Here is a 20,543-nt window from a genome sequence, read left to right as displayed (position 1 = left end):
ATTGAATCTCGATTCAAGTGACACAATTAACGAGTCCAAATAAGGAATAAAAACAGCTAACCTATAGTAATCTATTGGATTAGTCATAGAAATGTTTGAGCAATGAGTTTGTCTTGCGATTGTCCTAGGTGTTTTGATTTTAATTTCCAGTAAATCACAGGTATCTTGTAATTCCGTGAAAATTCCTTAAAATTCCGTGACTGCTTCTACTCTGTGCTTTTGAAAAACCTATAGCAATTTCTCTTTTACGTGCATATATACAACATGTAGGTCAAAATCGACGGACTGCATTTTGTTTACAACTGGCTCAAGGTATGAAGAGTATCTGGAAATGATTTTTAGACATACGATAGAAACTACTGATGATGTTGCAATATCCAACTGAAAAGCTTGTGAACGCGTTTCTTGGTTCGCCTCATTGTTAGTGGAAAGTTGACCCAAAGCTTCCTTGATGGCAATAAAATTGTTTGAAAAGTTGCGTATGCATCTGTACTTCTCAGGCCACCTTGTTCCACACAGAATAGGAATTTTTGGGATTTTTTTCCTTCTAAGAGTGCTCTCCCTGAAGAATCGGATCACTTTTTTTTATTGTGCCTATTGTGTTTCTAGTTTCTGGTACAATATTGAGGTCATTGACAACTAAATTTAATCTATGAGAGGCACAGTGAAAATACACAGCTTTTGAATATTTTTCCCTGATTCTTCGTTGAACTCCAGTATCTTTTCTAGCCATAGTTGAACATCCATCAAATCCTACACCAATTAGCTTTGTCATGTCTAGTCCTGTCTTGTCTGTGAAATGCAATATTGCATCAGCAATACTTCCTGCATCTAATTTTTCAAGTTCGGTAAACCCCATAAATTCTTCTTTGATCACCCATCCAACGTTTGAATCCGTTTTTATGTAACGTACCCCTACTGACATCTGCTCATTCCCACTAATATCAGCAGTCTCATATACTAGCAAAGAGAATGCTTGGCTATCATTTACTTCTTTGACTATTGTATCTTGTAGTATAGTCCCACAAATATTTATCAGCTCATTTTGGACTCTCTGAGATGTATATTTAGCTTTTCCTGAATGTGTCGTTATGTGGTCTTTAAGGACTTGATCTCCTGCTTCAAAGCGAAAACGAAGTAGTTGTTTAAAGTTTCCACCATTTGAATGATTTCCACTAAGAGAAATGTCATGAGTACCACAAAATATAATTACTTTTAAAATTGATGTAAGTTTGCTTCGGTTTATCTGTATAAGATCAGATATAGCAGAATCCAGTTGTTCTTTGATGTCTTTTTTCTTCATCGTCATTGAATCACAGAAGTTATTAGCATCAATTACAGCTTCGTGGTGCCACTTGGATTTGGCATGATTCCGTGCGTCTTCATGAAAATTTTTGAAGTCCTTGTGAGCTTTGATCACGAAAGAACCAAAAATGCCTCTCTTCGAGGCTGGCTTGAATAACACACAATATTTACAAAGCCCGCCTTTTAATGAAGTTGAATACACTAACCATGGATAAGCATACAACCAGCTTTCCTTAAATTTATAGGCATCCTAACCAATAATAGAAACATCTTTCTTGAAATAATGATATTAACAGTTTACACTCGGCTTTGTCAACAATTCGTATTTTTTTACAATCAGAAATACATGGCTTTTCCAAAAAGCTCACTAAATCAACAATTTCAACCGCACTGTCAATAACATTCGTGTTTTTGGACTGTAAGGATTACTGAAACTCAACAAATCTTCTTGAAGTTCCATTACAGTTTCTTTGGCTGTTGATGACGAGACATCGAAATCAAGCAACTGCAGATCTTTTTCATTTTCTGGTGGCAAGGTTTCCTAAAACTTAGAATTTTATATATTTTTTTATTCAAAAAACTTCCAGATATCCATTTTTATAAGAAAAAAAGAAAAATATCTACTAGAACTGCCTCATTAGTAATTTGGAGTTAGGGTTTTGTTTGAGCAAGGAATGATTTTGATTTAAATGGAACGAATTTTATAGAAAACAACAAACTAGCAAATAAGTAATGTAGGTGCTATTAATCAAAGCCATCAGGGCTTTCAATAACATCTGCAACGATTTCTGCGAATCAATGAATATTCTTCGGCAAGCGTACATTAAAATACCAGGAATTAAGTAAAAAAAAAATAGTTTTTTCACCTGAAATTAAGGAGCAGCATTAAAACTCAAAACGAATGAAACCTTTAAACACCTGACTATTCACGCTAAGATTTCTTAGTACTTTTAAAAAAGCTTCTTACTGTTCTAATAGAATAACAGTTGTGTTTCAGGAATCGTTCTAACAGAATAGGGACAAAATTCAAACTGTAGCGTAAATAACGTGGTTTTAAAGATGAGACAACGACAACCCCCCTTGTCCTCATATATGTAATAATTCTTGTTCGTTTTAATGTTGCTCCTTAGGCCTATTTTCAGATGATAAAAAACTTTTTTGATATTTACGGTTCGAAGATTGTATGGTACTTACCCATTAGCCAGAAAACACACGAGAAATTGTATGAACATGATACAACAAACTAGTTAAGCAGCTTCTTTATCAAGAGAATTCCTTGGGCGCTCTAGGCAAAAAGGGGTTTCTCACTCCGTGAACAATATTTAAACTTTAGTTTGTTGGGGTTGTGGGGCAAAAAAAGGTACCTAGGTTAGGTTATGTATTTGATTTATACTATGCTTTACCACCAGCCCCACCCCTCCTATGTGCAAATATATAGCCCAAATTTGTTTCTAAGCTATTGTATTTTCATCATATTTTGATTTACTTCATTAGCATTAACCAAACTTCACCTCTCGCGTGTTTTCTAGCTAATACCTATACTGGTTGTATTTAGGGAGAGTTCCTAAGAAGAAATTCAATTATAAAACATTTTTAAATTCTATTGTTTCTATCTCAAGAGCCTTCATACAGGGTTACTAATTGTTCAAACATTAGAAGTTGTAAAGATATGCCTGAATATTTAAACAAATTTACTAGGCTGTCCCTAATTTGAGCAAAATATCTTTTCCGTAAATTTTCTTCGCCTATCTAACAGATTCCCAAGACTTAAAAGATCCTAAACTGCAATTTAAAATGTTAAGCATACCGAAAATATTACGCGGGTGACGAACCAGAATCATAATTGTGAGGGAAGGGGAATACGTTTGAGGGGAGAAGGTGGCATGACAAATACAACTCTCAGATAATAAAGAACTTAATTTTTACACATCGAATGAAACAAAATTTAAACGGTAAGAATTCGTGGAAAAAAGATCGGTGCTTTCCGATTATGTCGGCCTTTCTAAAAAGTCCAGTTTGGTTAATGCTAATGAAATAAAACAAAATAGGATGAATATATAATAGTTTAGAAACAAATTTGGGCTATATATTTGCACATTAGGAGGGTTGGGGCTGGGGGTAGATAATAGCATATACTAAATACGTAACCTAGGTACCGCATTTTTTGACCTTTAAAACTTTAGCAGAAGTCCGAATTTGCCTCAAACTTACAGGGCTCTTATTTGAGATCCCCAAAACATATTTAAACTTTTTCAGCTTTTGACGATCTCTTGGGAAGCAAATGTCTTATTTACCTGATCTAATTGGCACTTCCAATGCTATATATAATAGAAATCTCAAAACAAAAATGTAAGGCAACGTAATTCAGCCAGGGGGGCGGCCGCACCCCTGCCCCCCCTTATGGGCGCCCATGCTGAGGGTAGCTGAATCCTAATCAATACTTGGTGGCTTTGTTTCCATCTTCTGACACTATGTAGCATTCTACCAGATTATTAGTTCATTTAAACCCAGGCATCTAGAACAAAAGGATAATAAGCAACTGCAAGCGTGAGACCACAAGCATAATAAATAACTGCAAGCATATACAAGCACTAGATGCGTAAGCACAGCAATCATGCATGATGTTACAAATGCTAACAGTTTAAAAATGCGCTCATAGTCCTTATTATAGATACACTCTGTCAAGGATACATTCAGTCTATAGCTAGTGTTTTGAAGCAGAATAGTTTTATTTAGAATGGTTTGGATATAAGAGTAACTTTTATCCAAGTTTAATTGTTAAAAACAAGTTTTACTAAATTGCAGTCAGCCCATCCTCACTAAGCTAGTCCAGTTCCAACTATCTAAAACCATGTACACCATGTTTAAGACTAGGGACCGTCTGTCGTTGTTTATGAAAGTCACATTTTAATAAAAAATTTTCTGGGATTAAGGGCCAGGCATATATATTTTTTTGGTAGCAGTTTACCAAATTGGAAAGAAATGACAGCAACTTGATCTTAAAAATTTCATAGTCTTCAGTGCTGATTTACAGAAATGGCAGCAGATTTCATCATGATCATCAAAAAAATTCTTCCTGAGTTGTTTCAATGTTTCAATCCTCATTTGTTACCTTTTCTTCAGTTAGAAAATCAAAAGAACTAGGTTGAGATCCATCATTCACCTTTTGATAAACTGATGTTGATTATTAGTTTCCATGATGTTTAGTTTTGAAAATCTTGCGCAATGGGCACTGTTTTTGTACTGCTATCATTTGCCAACTTAGCTACCAAAACTTGTCCTTAAGAAGGTTACATGTGTCTGCCCTTTTAGACTTTGTTCAAGAACTAGGGATAATTTGCAATCATCCTGCCAAATTAATTTTTAACCTTAAAGTGGTTTCACACTGGCTAAGTATATCTATCACACTGGTTTGCTTAAATGTGTAGGAATGTAAGCTTATTTCTGATTGGTATTTTAATTTTCGCCAACTAATCACTGACTGTTTATATTGAGTAGCTTTCATTATAAAAAAGTAATGTGAAACCAATGTTAGTCCAAAGTTGTTGCACCCAAAAATCATTTTAGAAAAAATTTCGTTTTTGGTATTTCCTTTACTAGTAAATAATATGACACTTTTTTTTCAATTCATACTTATAGCATTATGATAATAATTCTTTAATATAAAAATGATAATAATATGAATTGTAATAAAATGGTAAAATAATGATAACAGTAATGTGAAACAACTGTTAGTCCAAAGTTGTTGCTCCCAACAATCAGATTAGAAACAATTTTTTTTTTGGTCTTTTCTTAACTAGTACCTAAAAGGAAACTTTTTTTTCAATGCATACTAATAGCATTATAATAATAATGTGGTAATAGCATAACGATAATAATAATAATGGGAATAAAATAATAAAATAATGATAACAGTAATGTGAAACAACTGTTAGTCCAAAGTTGTTCACCCAAAAATCAGTTTAGAAACAATTTCGTTTTTGGTCTTTTCTGAACTAGTAACTAAAAGGAAACTTTTTTTTTTCAATTAATACTAATAGCAGTATGATAATATTTTGTTAATATCAAAATGATAAAAATAATAATGGGAATAAAATAATAAAATAATGATAACAGTAATGTGAAACCATTGTTAGTCCAAAGTTGTTGCTCCCAACAATCCGTTTAGAAACAGTTTCTTTTTTGGTCTTTCCTGAACTAGTAACTAAAAGGAAACTTTTTTCAATTCATACTAATATCAGTATAACTATAATATGTTAACAGCATAACGATAATAATAATTATTTTAATCAAATATTTATAACAATAATGTGAAACAGCTGCTATTACAAATTTGTCGCTACCAAAATCCTATCAGATACTATTTCGTTTTCAGTCTTTCTTTTACTATTATCTAAAAGGAAACTTTTTTTTCAATGAATAACCATATAATAATGACAATAATGTGGTAACAGCATAATGATAATAATAATAATGGGAATAAAATAAAAAAATAATGATAATAGTAATGTGAAACAACTGTTAGTCCAAAGTTGTTGCACCCAAAAATCCGTTTAGAAACAATTTCCTTTTTGGTCTTTTCTGAACTAGTAAATAAAAGTAAACTTTTTTTTCAATGCATACTTATAGAAGTATAATAATAATGTGGTAATAGCATAACTATAATAATAATAATGGGAATCAAATAATGATAACAGTAATGTGAAACAACTGCTAGTACAAATTTGTTGCTCCCAAAATCCGATCAGAAACAATTTCGTTTTTAGTCTTTCCTTTACTAGTAACTAAAAGGAAACTTTTTTTTAGATGAATTAAAATATAAGTATGATAATAATCCGGTAATAGCAAAATGATAATAATAATAATGGGAATAAAATAATAAAATAGCCTAATGATAATAGTAATGTGAAACAGCTGTTAGTCCAAAGTTGTTGCACCAAAATATCCTATCATAAACAATTTCGTTTTTAGTCTTTCCTGTACTATTATATAAAATGAAACTTTTTTCAATTAATACCTATATCAGTATGATAATAATGTTGTAACATAATAACTGTAATAATATGAATGGTAATAAAATGATGAAATAATGATAATATTAATGTGAAACAACTGTTAGTCCAAAGTTGTTGCACCCAAAAATCAGTTTAGAAACAATTTCGTTTTTAGTCTTTTCTGAACTAGTAACTAAAAGGAATTTTTTTCAATGCATACTAATAGCAGTATAATAATAATGTGGTAATATCATAATGATAATAATAATAATGTGAATCAAATAATGATAACAGTAATTTGAAACAACTGTTAGCCCAAAGTTGTCGCACTCAACAATCAGATCAGAGACAGTTTAGTTTTTAGTCTTTTCTTAACTAGTATCTAAAAGGAAACTTTTTGTTTCAATGCAAAACAATAGCAGTATGATAATAATGCTTTAATATAATAATGATAAAAATAAGAATTGTAATAAAATGGTAAAATAATGATAACAGTAATGTGAAACCATTGTTAGTCCAAAGTTGTTGCACTCAACAATCCTAGCAGAAACAGTTTCTTTTTCATTCTTTCATGTACTATTACCTAAAAGAACACTTTTTTTTCAATGAATACTAATAGCAGTATGATAATAATGTGGTAATAGCATAATGATAATAATAATAATGGGAATAAAATAGTAGAATAATTATAACAATAATGTGAAACAACTGCTAGTCCAAAGTTGTTCACTCAAAAATCCGATTAGAAACAATTTCGTTTTTGGTCTTTTCTGAACTAGTAACTAAAAGGAAACTTTTTTTTCAATGCATACTAATAGCAGTATAATAATAATATGGTAACAGCATAATGATAATAATGGGAATAAAATAATGATAATAGTAATGTGAAACAACTGTTAGTCCAAAGTTGTTGCACCCAAAAATCAGTTTAGAAACAATTTCGTTTTTGGTCTTTTCTGAACTAGTAACTAAAAGGAAACTTTTTTCTTACAATGCATAGTAATAGCAGCATAATAGTTTTGTGATAATAGTATAATGATAATAAAATAAAAGATACTAAAATAATGATAATAATAGTAATGTGAAACAACTGTTATTCCAAAGTTGTTGTACCCAAAAATCAGTTTAGAAACAATTTTGTTTTTGGTCTTTTCTGAACTAATAACTAAAAATGAACTATTTTTCTGACAATGCATAGTAATAGCAGTATAATAGTAATGTGATAATAGTATAGTGATAATAATAGTAATGATAATAAAATAATAAATGATTATCTCTAAAATAGTTTTCCTCCGTTAGTTTTCTGTATTTTTAATGTCTGTTTTTATGGATGTACCCTCCCATTAACCTTCTCAAATAATTTTTTGTATACTAGCGGCCATAAGTTGTCATATTGCTGTTGATGGGAATAAAAATAAGCGCTTTTACAAATAAACTGAATCTTTAAACCATTGACGTAGGAAACCACTAGAAAGTTTTATCATAGATTTAATATAGACTTTAACAAACATCCATACAAACAAATCAAAAAAATTGAATTAATATTAGGATACACAGGATATTCTTGAAAGTTAAGGAATGTATAGAAATATATAACCAAATCCCAGTACTGTACCCTCAGCAACTATAGCAAAATTCAATGTATAACCAACCAAACGTTTTGTTGTCATTGTTTGTTATTTAAATGTTTATAGAATGTCTTGCCAACAGACTCTAAAATAGGTTTACAAAACATAGAAATATATAACAATATAGCACTGGTAGGTTTTCACCTACTGGCAAACCTTTCTTGGGATAATTTAAGAATCTTTGTTAAAAGTTTGTACAGCTTAGTGACTTGCCAAACATTGGGTAAAGTTGCTTAAGAGGAGAATTGTAGCTTTGGAATTATAACTCCCAGATTAGAGTTTATTCATGTAATGTAATATAACTGACCATATGACGTAACTTCAAAACGAAGAAAGAGAAAAAATGCAACATATGCCATAAATGCTTGTAACAGTTGCTTCTTCCCAATTGTCCATGTGCTGTTAAAGATTTTTGGTATGCAGTCTATCTAACATATATCGGCAAAACTAGTGCAAAAAAAACGAATTGATAATATTTTGCTATGTTTATATGATTATAGAAAACTAATTCTTTACTGAAAACACCCAAAGGCCAGTATAAAAAACAAGAATATTGACTTAGGAGTCAAAAGTGAGTACGTTGCCTGACAATAACAAATTAATCTATAATGCATTTCATAGTCTTGCCCCAGCTGTGATATCACTCACTTTCTGTATACAATTAAAATTATCTTAAAACTTCAGCATAAAAATAAATATTATTTTAATAGCTGCAATGTCATTGCACATCACACACAAATAATGGATTAATTTATCAGGTAACATTTGTGTAAAATACAATTTTAAATTGTAGAAAAAACACACTTTAGTATTACTTGTATTGAAGGACAGATAAACCATAATATGAAGTCCGAAATTCCGGTTATTGCTCTATACACCGAAAAATTTCAAGTAATGATAAAATTCTAAAGCTAGTCTATAGTACTAATACCATCAAGATGGCTTCAGTTCGGACTTGTCTACAACCTAATCATGAAATGTCCTTTTTAGAACTAAAATGAGATCCGATCATTGGGCTGAGTTCATTGTGCAGAAGTGATACCAAATTACACGAAAAAATAATAATAAAGTAATAATACTAAAATGCTTTATTTTTTTCAAAAAGTGTCCCTAATCGGTTTGCTTTTACTGTACCAAAACTCCTATATTGTTTTGTGTTTTCAGTACAGTGCTAGTTTTCTTTAATCATACAAACATAGGGAAATATTAACAGTTGGTTTATTTGCACTAGATTTACCGATATATATTAGATAGACTGTAAAACAACAGTTTTATTCGTTTTAAGTTTCAACTTCGCTCTTTATTACCCTTAAAAAAACTTTTTTAAATTAACTAAAGTCTGGTGGTTGCCAACAAAAACCTAAGTCACTATAAGTGTTAGCCTGTAGGTTTATGTTGAGGGAATGATCAATTTAATCTTATGCATATTCTAATTGTAATTTTTCGTCTATGATGTACCCCCCCCCCTTTCTCCTAGACTAAGTTCTTTGGAGACTGTCTAGCATTTGACCTTCTCTTTTCTCATTGAAAAGACCCTTTTCAATCCCCAATAACGTGTCACCTCTGTTTGATATGCACTGCAACAAGATGTTTTAGTTTTTTTTTTTTTTAGATACTTATGGATATTGCACTGACTGATTGAGAAATATCGTGTTTTGATCTCGTCGTAACTAATTGTACAACGAGTTTAAGCTACCATAGAGTATAATCTCACATAGAAGAAGAGATTGTAAATTAATCGTTTGCTTCTAGAATGACTGAACAGTGCCATTTTTTTCAGCTTCATGTTGTTAAGCAGGGTAGGTTTGTTTTGCACTTTTCATTTATCTATTTTCAGCTTTGTTAATATCTGCCTCTACTTTGCCATAGATTTTAGTACTAAAGCCTTCAGGCTGCTCTTACTGTTTTATGCATTTGTATAATAGTATTCTCTAAATGTAAGAACAAAAATGGAAAACCGAAATTCTCAGTTATTTACAATTACTGTTAGGTGGAAACCATCTTAACCAATTCAATGCTAATATACATTTTTTTTTCAACCTACATTTGCGTCTCACAGTAATTGATTATAGCCTATTATATTTTGCTTTTAAGCCTATTTTTTAGCTACACCACATAAGAAAATCCTAGCATTTTATGTGTTTATGCATATTCCCGAAAAAATAAGAAATGAAAAATAAATTCCATCCAAAATATTATTTTGAGGGATCATTTGGAAATGTTGAGGTTAATCGATAATTTTCACGCTACAGTGCATAAGATAGCTTTTCCCAAGAAAATTATTAGCAAGTCAATCTTCTTATCAGATAAGAGACCAGTAGGCGAACACAGAAAGTTGTATACTTAAGGAACCAAAGCTTGGAGGGGGGGGGGGTAGGAAATGCGTCCTACGGGTGGAGGGGGGGGTAACCGCTTAATAGAACTATTTAGGCTTTAATTCCTTTAATTTTTCCAAAATACATTAAAGTCTTAATTGAGTATGTATTAATTTGAGGCCATGGATGATGCTGTAATTGATGTGGTAACTGGTGGCAACCTTTAGTGAATCATGGTGGTAGATTGCATATCAGTTGAATTTGTAAGCTGTTGGAAGTCTAACCAGAACACGGCAAATTATCTAACAGCACTAGATGAAGAAACTAATGAACCCTTTAGTGTGGAAAGTGGCGTAAAATAGGAATGTATATTTCACCCAGTTTTTCACTCGTTTTATGAAACGAGCACTTGAGTTTAGATATTGTCGTATAGGATAGTATAGTATAGGATAGTATAGGATAAAACTAAAACTAAGGATTTAAGTATACGATCGGATTATCAGCTTTTACTTTGTCAAGAATTGGAAAATTCCATAGTTTCACTAACCGTAACTCACTAATAGACTGTCGTGGAGACTGTGACCTTGCCCTACAGCAGAGAATCAACAAAGCCCAAGCTGTCTTCTGGATTCTGCTGGCGTTTATAGAACTGGTGGGAGATCAGCATGAAGACAAAAATTTGTGTATATGAAGTGGCTCATCAATCTGTTCTCGTATATGCAGTTTTAACCATTGATCATGCTTCATTTCAACGAGCAGAGAGTATTTGACCCTCAATGTCTAAAAAAGAAAATGAATAAATCCTGAGCATACAATTATTCAACAGAATCCCAAATATTATTATTTATAATATAATATAGCTGTCATGTTTCCCTGCTGTCCTGGTTGAACCGCCTTGAAATGGTGATTTTAGAAATGTTATAATTTCTAGTAGAGCCGAAATATTCTTTTTGGGATAAAATTTTAACTATCTTTGATTAATTCCTTATTTTTTTTTACCTGCTGTTTTTTTTATCATAGTTAAATTATTTCGGTTATTTATACTGCATTAAGAAAGTTTCAAAGTTCTCTTTATAAAGAAACGCTAAATGTGGCTGTTCTGATTTCTGATGAGTTGACATATCGATTTGAACTAAATTGTTTGAATTCCCCAACTCATCGTGGTCTACTAACTGACCTTGAGAGCCCCCTACTGAGGGACCAGTCCTTAGACTCTGAAAAATACAAAAGAATTGTCCACAGTTAATGACTTACCCAGCCTCTAGTACCAAGAGATGTTGCAAATCATTTGCACCTTATTTTACTCGATATTTTAATAATATTACCTTGACAAATATTTAATGTTTGATGCAGTTTATTTCAGTTATTTGCCTGTGAGTGTTTTTGAATGTACCAACCATTTATATTTTTATTCTTCTGATATATTCTGTATAATCCACTGTATATAAATATAATGCAGTATGATCATTCCCTATCTCAACCATTATAAAAACCCGGACCGAGATGCAAGTGCTCCGGAGAACATTTAAACAACTATAAACATAAACGACATTCAATTTTTTCACGGATAGACCAGTCAGATTTCTCTTGAACGCTATACTTGGCTTCAACGTTGTAACGCTAAATTTTAAAGAATCTAATTTTAAATTGCTTTATTTCAATACATATATAAAAATCGGTAATTAGTAGTGCAATGTTATTATCAGATGTTTTTAGGAATTACAAGTAGGTTGCAAAGTCTCGAGTTGGTTTCAAAGGCATTTTGAGAAAGTTTCTGTCAAAATACGTGTTCCAGGGTAATTGGACCGCTGATGGCAGATCAAATGAGAGGAGCTGTATATACATTATTCAGTGACTCGACAAATTTACACTAACCCGCTAATGACAGAGTAAATGGGAGGAGCTGTTTGTACGCGCCGTGCATGTAATGCCAAAAATCAATAAACTTTTATCTTACTTTTATGTTATTTATATACACTGGTATAAACGGTCAATATTTTAACCATGAAAACTGACTCTTGACATATGTTAATTTTTATTTCTGACTCATTTTAATTTATTGGCCTTGAAGTAGCACTTGATGCTTTTGTGTTGCTATTTATTTGTTTTTTGTTTTTGATCCTTGTTTTGTGTCTTCTTTTTTTGTGTCATGACATGCTCATATTTGCTTCCGCTATTGTAGTGAATAAGTATATTCTATTTGAATTTAGAAAATTCAGGCATAAGAGGGGAAGGACTAGAAATAATGAAAAAATAATGTTGAAGGATATTTGTTTAACTTAAATATAATAATAATTTACAATAAATATGATCTTTAAAAATTACCAACTGAATAACCTGAAGTTGTTACATCATTCTAATGTCTTTTTTCTAAATCATCATGCTTATGTCAGAGTCTTTAAAATGTATTCTACTACTACTACTAACTGATTACAGCTGAAACAAGCTGCCTGAGACCGACAAAGCTACTTATGCTCCTCCCCCACCCTAGTATATTCAAAGCCTCACCTTTCCCCATTAAGTTCCTATTTTCTTTATGAGAATATTCATACTTATTTTATTAAGTATATTCAAAGCCTCTCCTTTCCCCATTAAGTTCCTATTTTCTTTATTGTATGATTAAATAAAAAAAAAACAATTTTTTTCTACTGAAAGTAAGCAGCAATATTAAAACTTAGAACGAACAGGAATTATTACGTATACCAAAGTAAGCATTAAAACTTAGAACGAACAGGAATTATTACTTATACGAGAGGGGTTGCCCCCTTCTCAATATCCTACTCTACGCTAAAGTTTTTAGTACTTTAAAAAAACCTCTGATTCTATTTAAACGGTGATTTCGCTGGAGGAGTTGCTCTTAAAGACTTGGGACAAAAGGCCGAACGTTAGCGTTAATAGCGGGGTATTGAGGTGGGGGCAACCCTCCTCATATTCGTAATATTTTCTCTTCGTTCTAAGTTTTAATGTTGCTCCTTACTTTCAGTTGAAAAAACTTCTTTTTTTATTTAATTTCTGATATTTTTTTAAATAATGCCGGGAAATCCACCCCCCCCTTCATGGAAAATCCCTTCCCCCACGAAAAGCTCCTCCATAAAAACACCCGTCTTGTCATGTTTTGTGATGGATGGGTTTTCAATTAATAATAATACTGATAACACGCATCTGTGATCTTGCTGCTGAAAAAAAAAACCCTCCAAGAAAGTCCATCCCCTCCGAAAAGTATATGTGTACTTCCCAATAGCCAATACAATATGTAAACAATGGGTAAAGCTCACAACTTGTATCCCTTTCCCCTGGGGCTATGGGGGTCACATCATCTTCAATGACATGGTTATTAGATCTTTTGACTGTGCTGAACAAAATGGCTATGTCAAGATTTTGATCGGGTGACTTTAAGAAAAAATGGGCGTGGGAAGGGGATAGCTGCCCTCCATTATATTTGGTCACTTAAAAAGGAACTAGACCTTTTAATTTCCAATAAAATGAGCCCTCTCTTGATCTTCTACGATAACAGGTTTGATACAATCACCTCTGAAAAAAACAAAACAAAAAAAACGCTTTTTTTCTTATGCATCAATTGTTTCAGCAAAACTTCGATTCAACCGCCTACTATTAGCTAGCCTTTTCAATGCCGTAGCCCTCCCTCACATTTTGTATATTGCCCCATTTTGGATGCTGTTTACTAGAACTGAGTCTCTGAAAGTCCTGTTCTTTTCCTTTCAGTTTGCTAAGTATTTGATGTTGTTGCCTCCTTGGCATCGAAATTCTCCTTTAATCAGAAAATTCAAACTTGCAGATCTTAATCTTGCAATCCTTAAATTAATTGCCAAACATAAACCAAAAATTGGATCCACAGAATGATTGGTACCCTGTTTTAATTCAATAATGCTCTAATTCAATAGTGTTCTGTTTTGTTGTTTGTCTATGTCAGTGGTTTCTTGTTCGTTAGCTTTTGTTTTGTTTCTTTTCTTTTCACTTTACTCCGTCTTGTCATGTTTTGTGATTGATGGGTTTTCAATAAATAATAATACTAATAACACGCATCTGTGATCTTGCTGCTGAAAAAAAAAAAAAAAAAAAAAAAAAAAAAAAAAAAATCCACATTGTTCTATATAGGAGCTTGAAACCTCTACAGTAAGGTTCTCTTGTATGCTGAATCTGATAGTACGATTTTCATTAAGATCACTTGATGTCTTGGGGATATTTCCCCCTTTATCAAAAATTGGGAAGACTTTCACAGGCTCATAACTTTTGATGGGTAACATTAAACTTGATGAATTTTTTATGTATTTTGAATAATCATCAGAATTTGATTCTTTTGATGTATCCATTGTTACCAAGACTGTTTCTTAAAGTTTCGGTTACTATCGAGCCGCATCGCTCCTTACTTCCAGTTCGTTATCACGAACTGTTCGATACTATTGGTATGCTCTTGGTGTAATTTCTTAATGATATATATTTTTTTTCATTTCGCAGAGATATTTAATATAACCACTGTTACTTACCCGTAGCCGAGTACTTGGCGTGCTAGTCTCGGAATCGTGTGTCCATAAGGGTAGTGGTTCGAGTCCTGTTGTCACTGGTTATTCGGTCAAGATCGGGTAAGTGGTGTGAATCTGTAATGTCAGCGAGAGTTGACCCAGCTAGAATGAGTAGCGGGGGAAATCTGGGGAAGATAAGCAGGAAGAGTGTGCGAAAGCATAGGATAGCTGGCCATCAACCCCAATTTCACTTCCTGGCTAAAGGGACATGAGCTCAGCCCCGCCAGTTTGGACAATAGAGCCTAGTGCCGCATTCTTTACCTGTTTTTTTTTCTTTACCTACTCTAACTATCTACCTAAAAACTGTTTGTGAAAACAAGAGATTTAAAACAACTTGTAATACGCAAAACATTGTTATTTCTTGCAAAAATAGAAACAAAAACAGTGAAGATCAGAATGGTTAAAAAAAGAGAGAGGAAATGGAATAAATAGGAAGTTGATGGAAGCTGGAGATTGAATTCTTGGCCCACACTCTACCAGCTAAAGATCTCTTCGTATTCGATATATCCTCTGACTAAGAACAGCCAATCGCTATTGACCAGTAGATCGGACGAATTGTTCCCCTTTTAAAACAAAACGTGAAAACTATTCTTATCGTAGAATCAGAGATAATGCTGCAGTGATAACTAAAGAGCTCAAGTGTACCAAGTAACCAGCAGCAAAAAAATTTTCCCATCCAACACCTAGCTGCTATTTTCATTTGACCAATGACAAACCTTTTGACATCATACAACAGAGGTCAAGGGGAGTGGGAATGAGAATTAATCTTTTATCTTCCTTCATTTAAACTAAGGCTGAATTTTTGGAGGTCGTGGGGGAGGGGGGGGAGAAATGGATACCAAATCTCTTTTGATTTATCAGGAGTATTTTTGGCGTGCACCTCTATTATGGCTGGTAGGGGGTAGGGGTACTAGTGCCCCTCCCATTGCGACAATATTTTTCTATGTAGCATTAAACATTACATTTACTTGCCTACCGGCACAAGGGTGGAAAAAGTGAGGTGGGGCATCATGAGCCTCGCGAGGAAATTTCTTGGGATGGCAAGTGCTATCAGAAGTTCGGTTTTCAGTGAAATTAAATTATAATATTTCTCTTTTCGTATTTATATGCAACGCCCCGACGCATAATAACATATTTATACAATGTGCTGTGTTTAAACATCAGAGAACCCTATCGTAGAGGTCGCTATAGCTGTCAACAAAACTCCTGATCATCACCGTTTCATCTGTAAACACTCAAGATTATCCAAATAACGAAGATGGGACATCAATCTGCAAAAAATAAAAGATAAAATGTTCACAAGACCCAAAAGCTTGCTAAGTTGACAGAAACGTAAGACGCACGACACGACTGAATCTGCTTAGTCTACTCGTTGTCTTGTTGTACGAGTTTGGGCTCTACCGGTCAATTTAGCGTCATGTAATAGAGTGATGGCCAAATAGAGGGAATTTCCAGCCGAAAAGGAAAACACCGAAATTGGTCGGCATGATTGATTGGATGAGTCTATCTGTATAAAGAAGACGAAGACTGAGGCAGATGGCTCTACTCTCGATGATACACAAGTGAAACTTGTATTAAAAGGAATATAAAAAGATTCAAATTATAAAAAAAAATTGAGATTCAATGTATGCCTACGGGCAAGAGGAGAGGGGTCGCCTCCCGATAATGGGCAAACAATTATCCCAGAACGCTGAAGAATCTGCTCTAATAATGGATTTTTTTTGTGATCTAGATTCCCTGTCTCTATGACCCTCAACCCCTCTATAAGGACGAGACTTGTATGCTGCTATTCTTATTTGTTTTATGAATATTTACATTTTTTCAATTTTTGTTTCTTGAATGTAAATTTCTTGATGTTGTATTTTTGACCAGTAAAAAATATTTCAAGAACTCTAACCATATTTTTTTCATGATGAATAAATATGCTGGCGTTCCATCTTTTTTTCCCGCCTTCGATAATTTTATTGTTTTTAAATTCAATCGTGCAAATTTTTATTTCGACGTTTTATTATCTTTTCATTCATTTTTATTTGTTCTCTTAGGTTGCTTGGACCATTTTTTTTTTTCTAGAATTGGAAGATAAACTTCTTGAAGCATTAACCTCTAATGTTGAGCCTGATCACGTGGATATTCCCTATAATTTCTTACAGCCGAAATTGGAGTTTGGTTCAAGCGCTGATGATGAAGAAGGTATGTTTCCAAAGCATGGAAATATTTAAAATTAATTTTATGGTTTAAAACTATATTTTCTTCAAATTAAATAGCTCTGAAATTATTCTGGAAGCTAAAAATGAGTTATTAGACTTTAATCGTGTATTTAATTTTACACCTAATCCCAACCGTGAAAAGTATTACCAGAAACAATATTTGGAGGGGAAGTGGGTCAATTTTAGAGAGTGGCGGTTGTTTTTATCATCTGCTTTATAGACCAATATTGATATTTTTGAAATTGCAGTAAAAGAAAAGGTCATGTAAAGGTCGTTATCTGTCAAAATCTTGAGCTTTTGTTTGGATAGCAGTGTTAACTTACTCTGGCACAGACGTTGCTTGTGATGAAAGAAAATTTCAAATGTTCTCAAACGACACAGCAGCAACGAATCTGAAGAACCTCTGGAGTTCTGAAGGATTACCTCCATTAGCCTCTTAACCTCCATTGATAGGATCAACTCCAAATTGTAATAAAAAATAAGCTTACCCACAAAAGTTATCTAAATTATTTTCATATCGGGTTTGAGCACCTTTCTCGCAGAATTTTGTTTCTCTGGCATAGACATTGTCTGCGATGAAGAAAATATGCTCAAAAGTTTCCCAAAGATCATCTATTGCTCCATGGCCTTCCGGATAAGCCTGGGGACTTCTGTTAAAGGTTTCATTGTCTTTTTAAAATAGCCCTGGTAGTTTCTGAAGAGACTCTTGGCTCCTAGATTTCCATGAGCTGTAGCTTAATCTTCCAGCGTGGTTGTATCTGTAAATCTGGAAATCTAAAATATTGTTGCTCATCCGGAATAATTCCAGTAAGCTAGCAAGAACTAAAATCGAGCGAACCGAAAATATGTGGCAGATTCAAAGAATTTGTTATCCTGGTGCATAACCTAACCTTTCACGTTGTGAAAGGTTAATCAATTCACGTTGACAAAAACAACCACACAGCAAAAACAGTGGTACTCTGTTCCATAGTGAGGGTTTCTGGGATATAGTTAGGAAAAATGTTTGAACCTATATTTATTTACTTGCACTTGTTGCATGTTAATACCGCTAATGCATGCTCATCGCGTTGTCTAGTAGAAGATGACATGTTACTTTTCATAGGTTTGACTTTAGGGTGGCAGGATTCAAAATTTTTAGCTCTTGTCGGTTCTGGGAATGTATCTGCATAATACGGCCAGTGCCATAAAAATGACGGAATAGGAAATATCTCGCCTCATAAAAAAAAATGTCTTAAACACGAGTACTTAAAGGATATAGGGGAAAAGTGCGCAAGAAAACTCACCAAGGAACGACAGCTACATAATAATACAGCAGAACTGCCCAGGAACCTCTCAAATACAGCATGCGTCCTAGTTGTCAGTTTTTTACCGCCTTGTCAGTTTTTTTTTCAGTTGTGAGTCATAATTTTTCACTCTTTTTTGCTTTATTTTTTTTATTATTGTTTATTGTTTTGTTATTGTTGTTTTTGTGTGTGTTACTCCACTTACTAAAATTCTGTACCTGTGGGTGAAAAACAAGTTGTACTATTTTTCACTGGATGGACTATCTATCCTGTTCTGCAAAACCTAATGTCTGCTCCTCATAAAGTGATCTCCAATCTGTCACATTACACCAAAAGGACAAAGTTCTTTAGTTTCTGAAACATAAAACTTGTCTCTAAGATATTAGCTATCCTGTAGTAAACTCCGCTAACTTTCTATACTATTACCTCTAATCTTGAAGATTGTGGCAAATAGTCACCTTAACTCTAATATATAAAATCAAAATCTGAAGTAGAATTGAAAATTTGCTGCCTTGCATGCCTTCCTTACAGCCCTACTATAATTTTCACTTTAGCGTGGAAAAGTCAGCCCTACTATAATTTTCACTAAAGCGTGGAAAAGTTTTACTCTTCTTCTAATCTGAATAAAAAATTTAGTAATTTTTTCTCAATTGCCACCCTGTTAATAAAGTCGGTCAAAATCATAAATTTTCCACCAACGGGGAGAAAAACAACACATTCAAAGATTGCGTCCTCCTATACATATGAGTATTAAATAATTTGCAAAAGCCCACTATTTTGCCGTGTTTATGACATTCGAAAATACGGTTAATTTTACCGAGAAATCTGACTTAATTTAAGGGTAGGCCAAAAATTCCTTTATAAAATAAAGTTTTTCTTTAATTCGGTATTTTCGTCGTCTACAGGCTATTCGTATAGGCTCAGATATAGGCCGAAATCCTCTGAACCTCTGGGTGCTGATTCCTGCTGCCACCGTTAGAGTAGTATATGTAATAAGGTTTTGGGCTATATTCGTTGCCGAAAACCTCAAAAACTCATAAACTCGCTCAGTCTTCAAATTTGGGAAAGCGAGGTATCATTGTCGCTGGCGCTATAGTTGGCGTAATAAGCGTAAGCCATCTGGACGATGCCAGGTGGCACTGCTATCCAAATGAGAAATGCCATAGATTGTAATTATAAGCTAACACTCGTAGGCAAAAACCGTCAGGGAGAAATACATTTTCAAATGGCGTATGCTGCGATCGTCATCAGTAGTATTACTAAACTAATATAATTGAAACTAGCATTTTATACATAAAAAATAAATAAATTTTCGGTTCATTCACAAAATAATCAACTTTCGGATTATTCACTAGATTATTTTCAGAGAGAGTTCACTGACAAAGTTCATTCAAAGTCTTGATGTAAATTTCCTCCTTTAATGTTGCCATAAAGTAAAACAAATTTCCAATGAAGGTGGCAAAGCCTTCCGTGTCTTCAAATTGCAAAGGAAATGTTGAGTTAATAGTTGTTCACTTGGAACAAAAACTTGTTTGTTCGTCTTAGAACGGCAGTGTGGTCTTAGAAAAGAACACCTAGTTTAAGGTGTTAGGTCAAAAATCCCTCAGGGAGATCTGGAAACTAGGATTGTTCCGAATAGTTACTAAAGGCTAAATTACTATCATCATTTATGGTTCATTCCCCATAGCATGGGGCAAGTGATTAATTGGGAGGAACCACGAGCTTATTATCTGATCTTACAAAATTTTGATTGGAGGAAAAATAATCTTTGGCTTGGAACTCATTCTGATAACAATTTAGTTTGAAAAATGGAGACAGTATTTAATACTTTATCGGAAAAAAAATCCAATTTTAATGTCATAGCATAGATACGCTAAGGGGACTCGTATTTGCAATTAACAATAGTCTATCACGTAATAACAAGAAATTTACGAAAAAAGTACATATACCTGATAAATATTTAGGGGTCTTACAATACCCAAAAGTGTCTATAATATGTTTGAATTTTAGTTGCAAAGGCAATAGGTGGAGAGGAGAATAGCAATCCTTTTTTTTTAAAAGTCCTTTTTTCAGTCCATTTTCTCTTTTAAATTTGTTCTATGAAATACTCACGTGTAATTAATCAAGGTTAAGCCATTCATCGTCCACTGTATTACTTTTGTGTAGATGTTTGGTTGTTTTCTTTGATGTAGGGAACTCATCTACGGGTACGGCCTCAATTCAAGTGCACGTTTACTGTATCATTAATAAAGGGACTGAACAATAAAGGC

General features: G+C 33.2%; 2 protein-coding genes across 3 annotated transcripts in view; one reads left to right on the top strand and one right to left on the bottom strand.

Moving 5' to 3' along the window:
* Positions 1 to 20,543, top strand: part of LOC148941084 (uncharacterized) — a 64,717-nt gene that overhangs the window by 39,382 nt on the left and 4,792 nt on the right. For both annotated transcript variants that reach the window (XM_089105208.1, XM_089105209.1), the window contains exons 2-3: positions 9,540 to 9,726; positions 16,854 to 16,973. In XM_089105208.1, the coding sequence (XP_088961334.1) occupies positions 9,681 to 9,726; positions 16,854 to 16,973 (166 nt within the window). In that variant the 5' untranslated portion in view covers positions 9,540 to 9,680. The remainder of the gene's footprint in view (positions 1 to 9,539; positions 9,727 to 16,853; positions 16,974 to 20,543) is intronic.
* LOC148941085 (zinc finger MYM-type protein 1-like) lies at positions 548 to 7,969 on the bottom strand. Its single transcript, XM_089105161.1, has 2 exons — positions 7,910 to 7,969; positions 548 to 1,555 (listed from the first exon to the last, which is right to left on the bottom strand). Exons 1-2 carry the CDS (start codon positions 7,967 to 7,969, stop codon positions 548 to 550), a joined length of 1,068 nt encoding a protein of 355 aa, XP_088961287.1.

The sequence above is a fragment of the Artemia sp. Qi Xiang Cuo genome, chromosome 19 (genome assembly GCF_049724085.1).
Source record: "Artemia sp. Qi Xiang Cuo chromosome 19, ASM4972408v1, whole genome shotgun sequence".
NCBI classification, from domain to species: Eukaryota; Metazoa; Arthropoda; class Branchiopoda; order Anostraca; family Artemiidae; genus Artemia; species Artemia sp. Qi Xiang Cuo.
The sequence above is the reverse complement of the archived record's forward strand: the minus strand, read 5'-3'. Positions and strand labels throughout refer to the sequence as shown.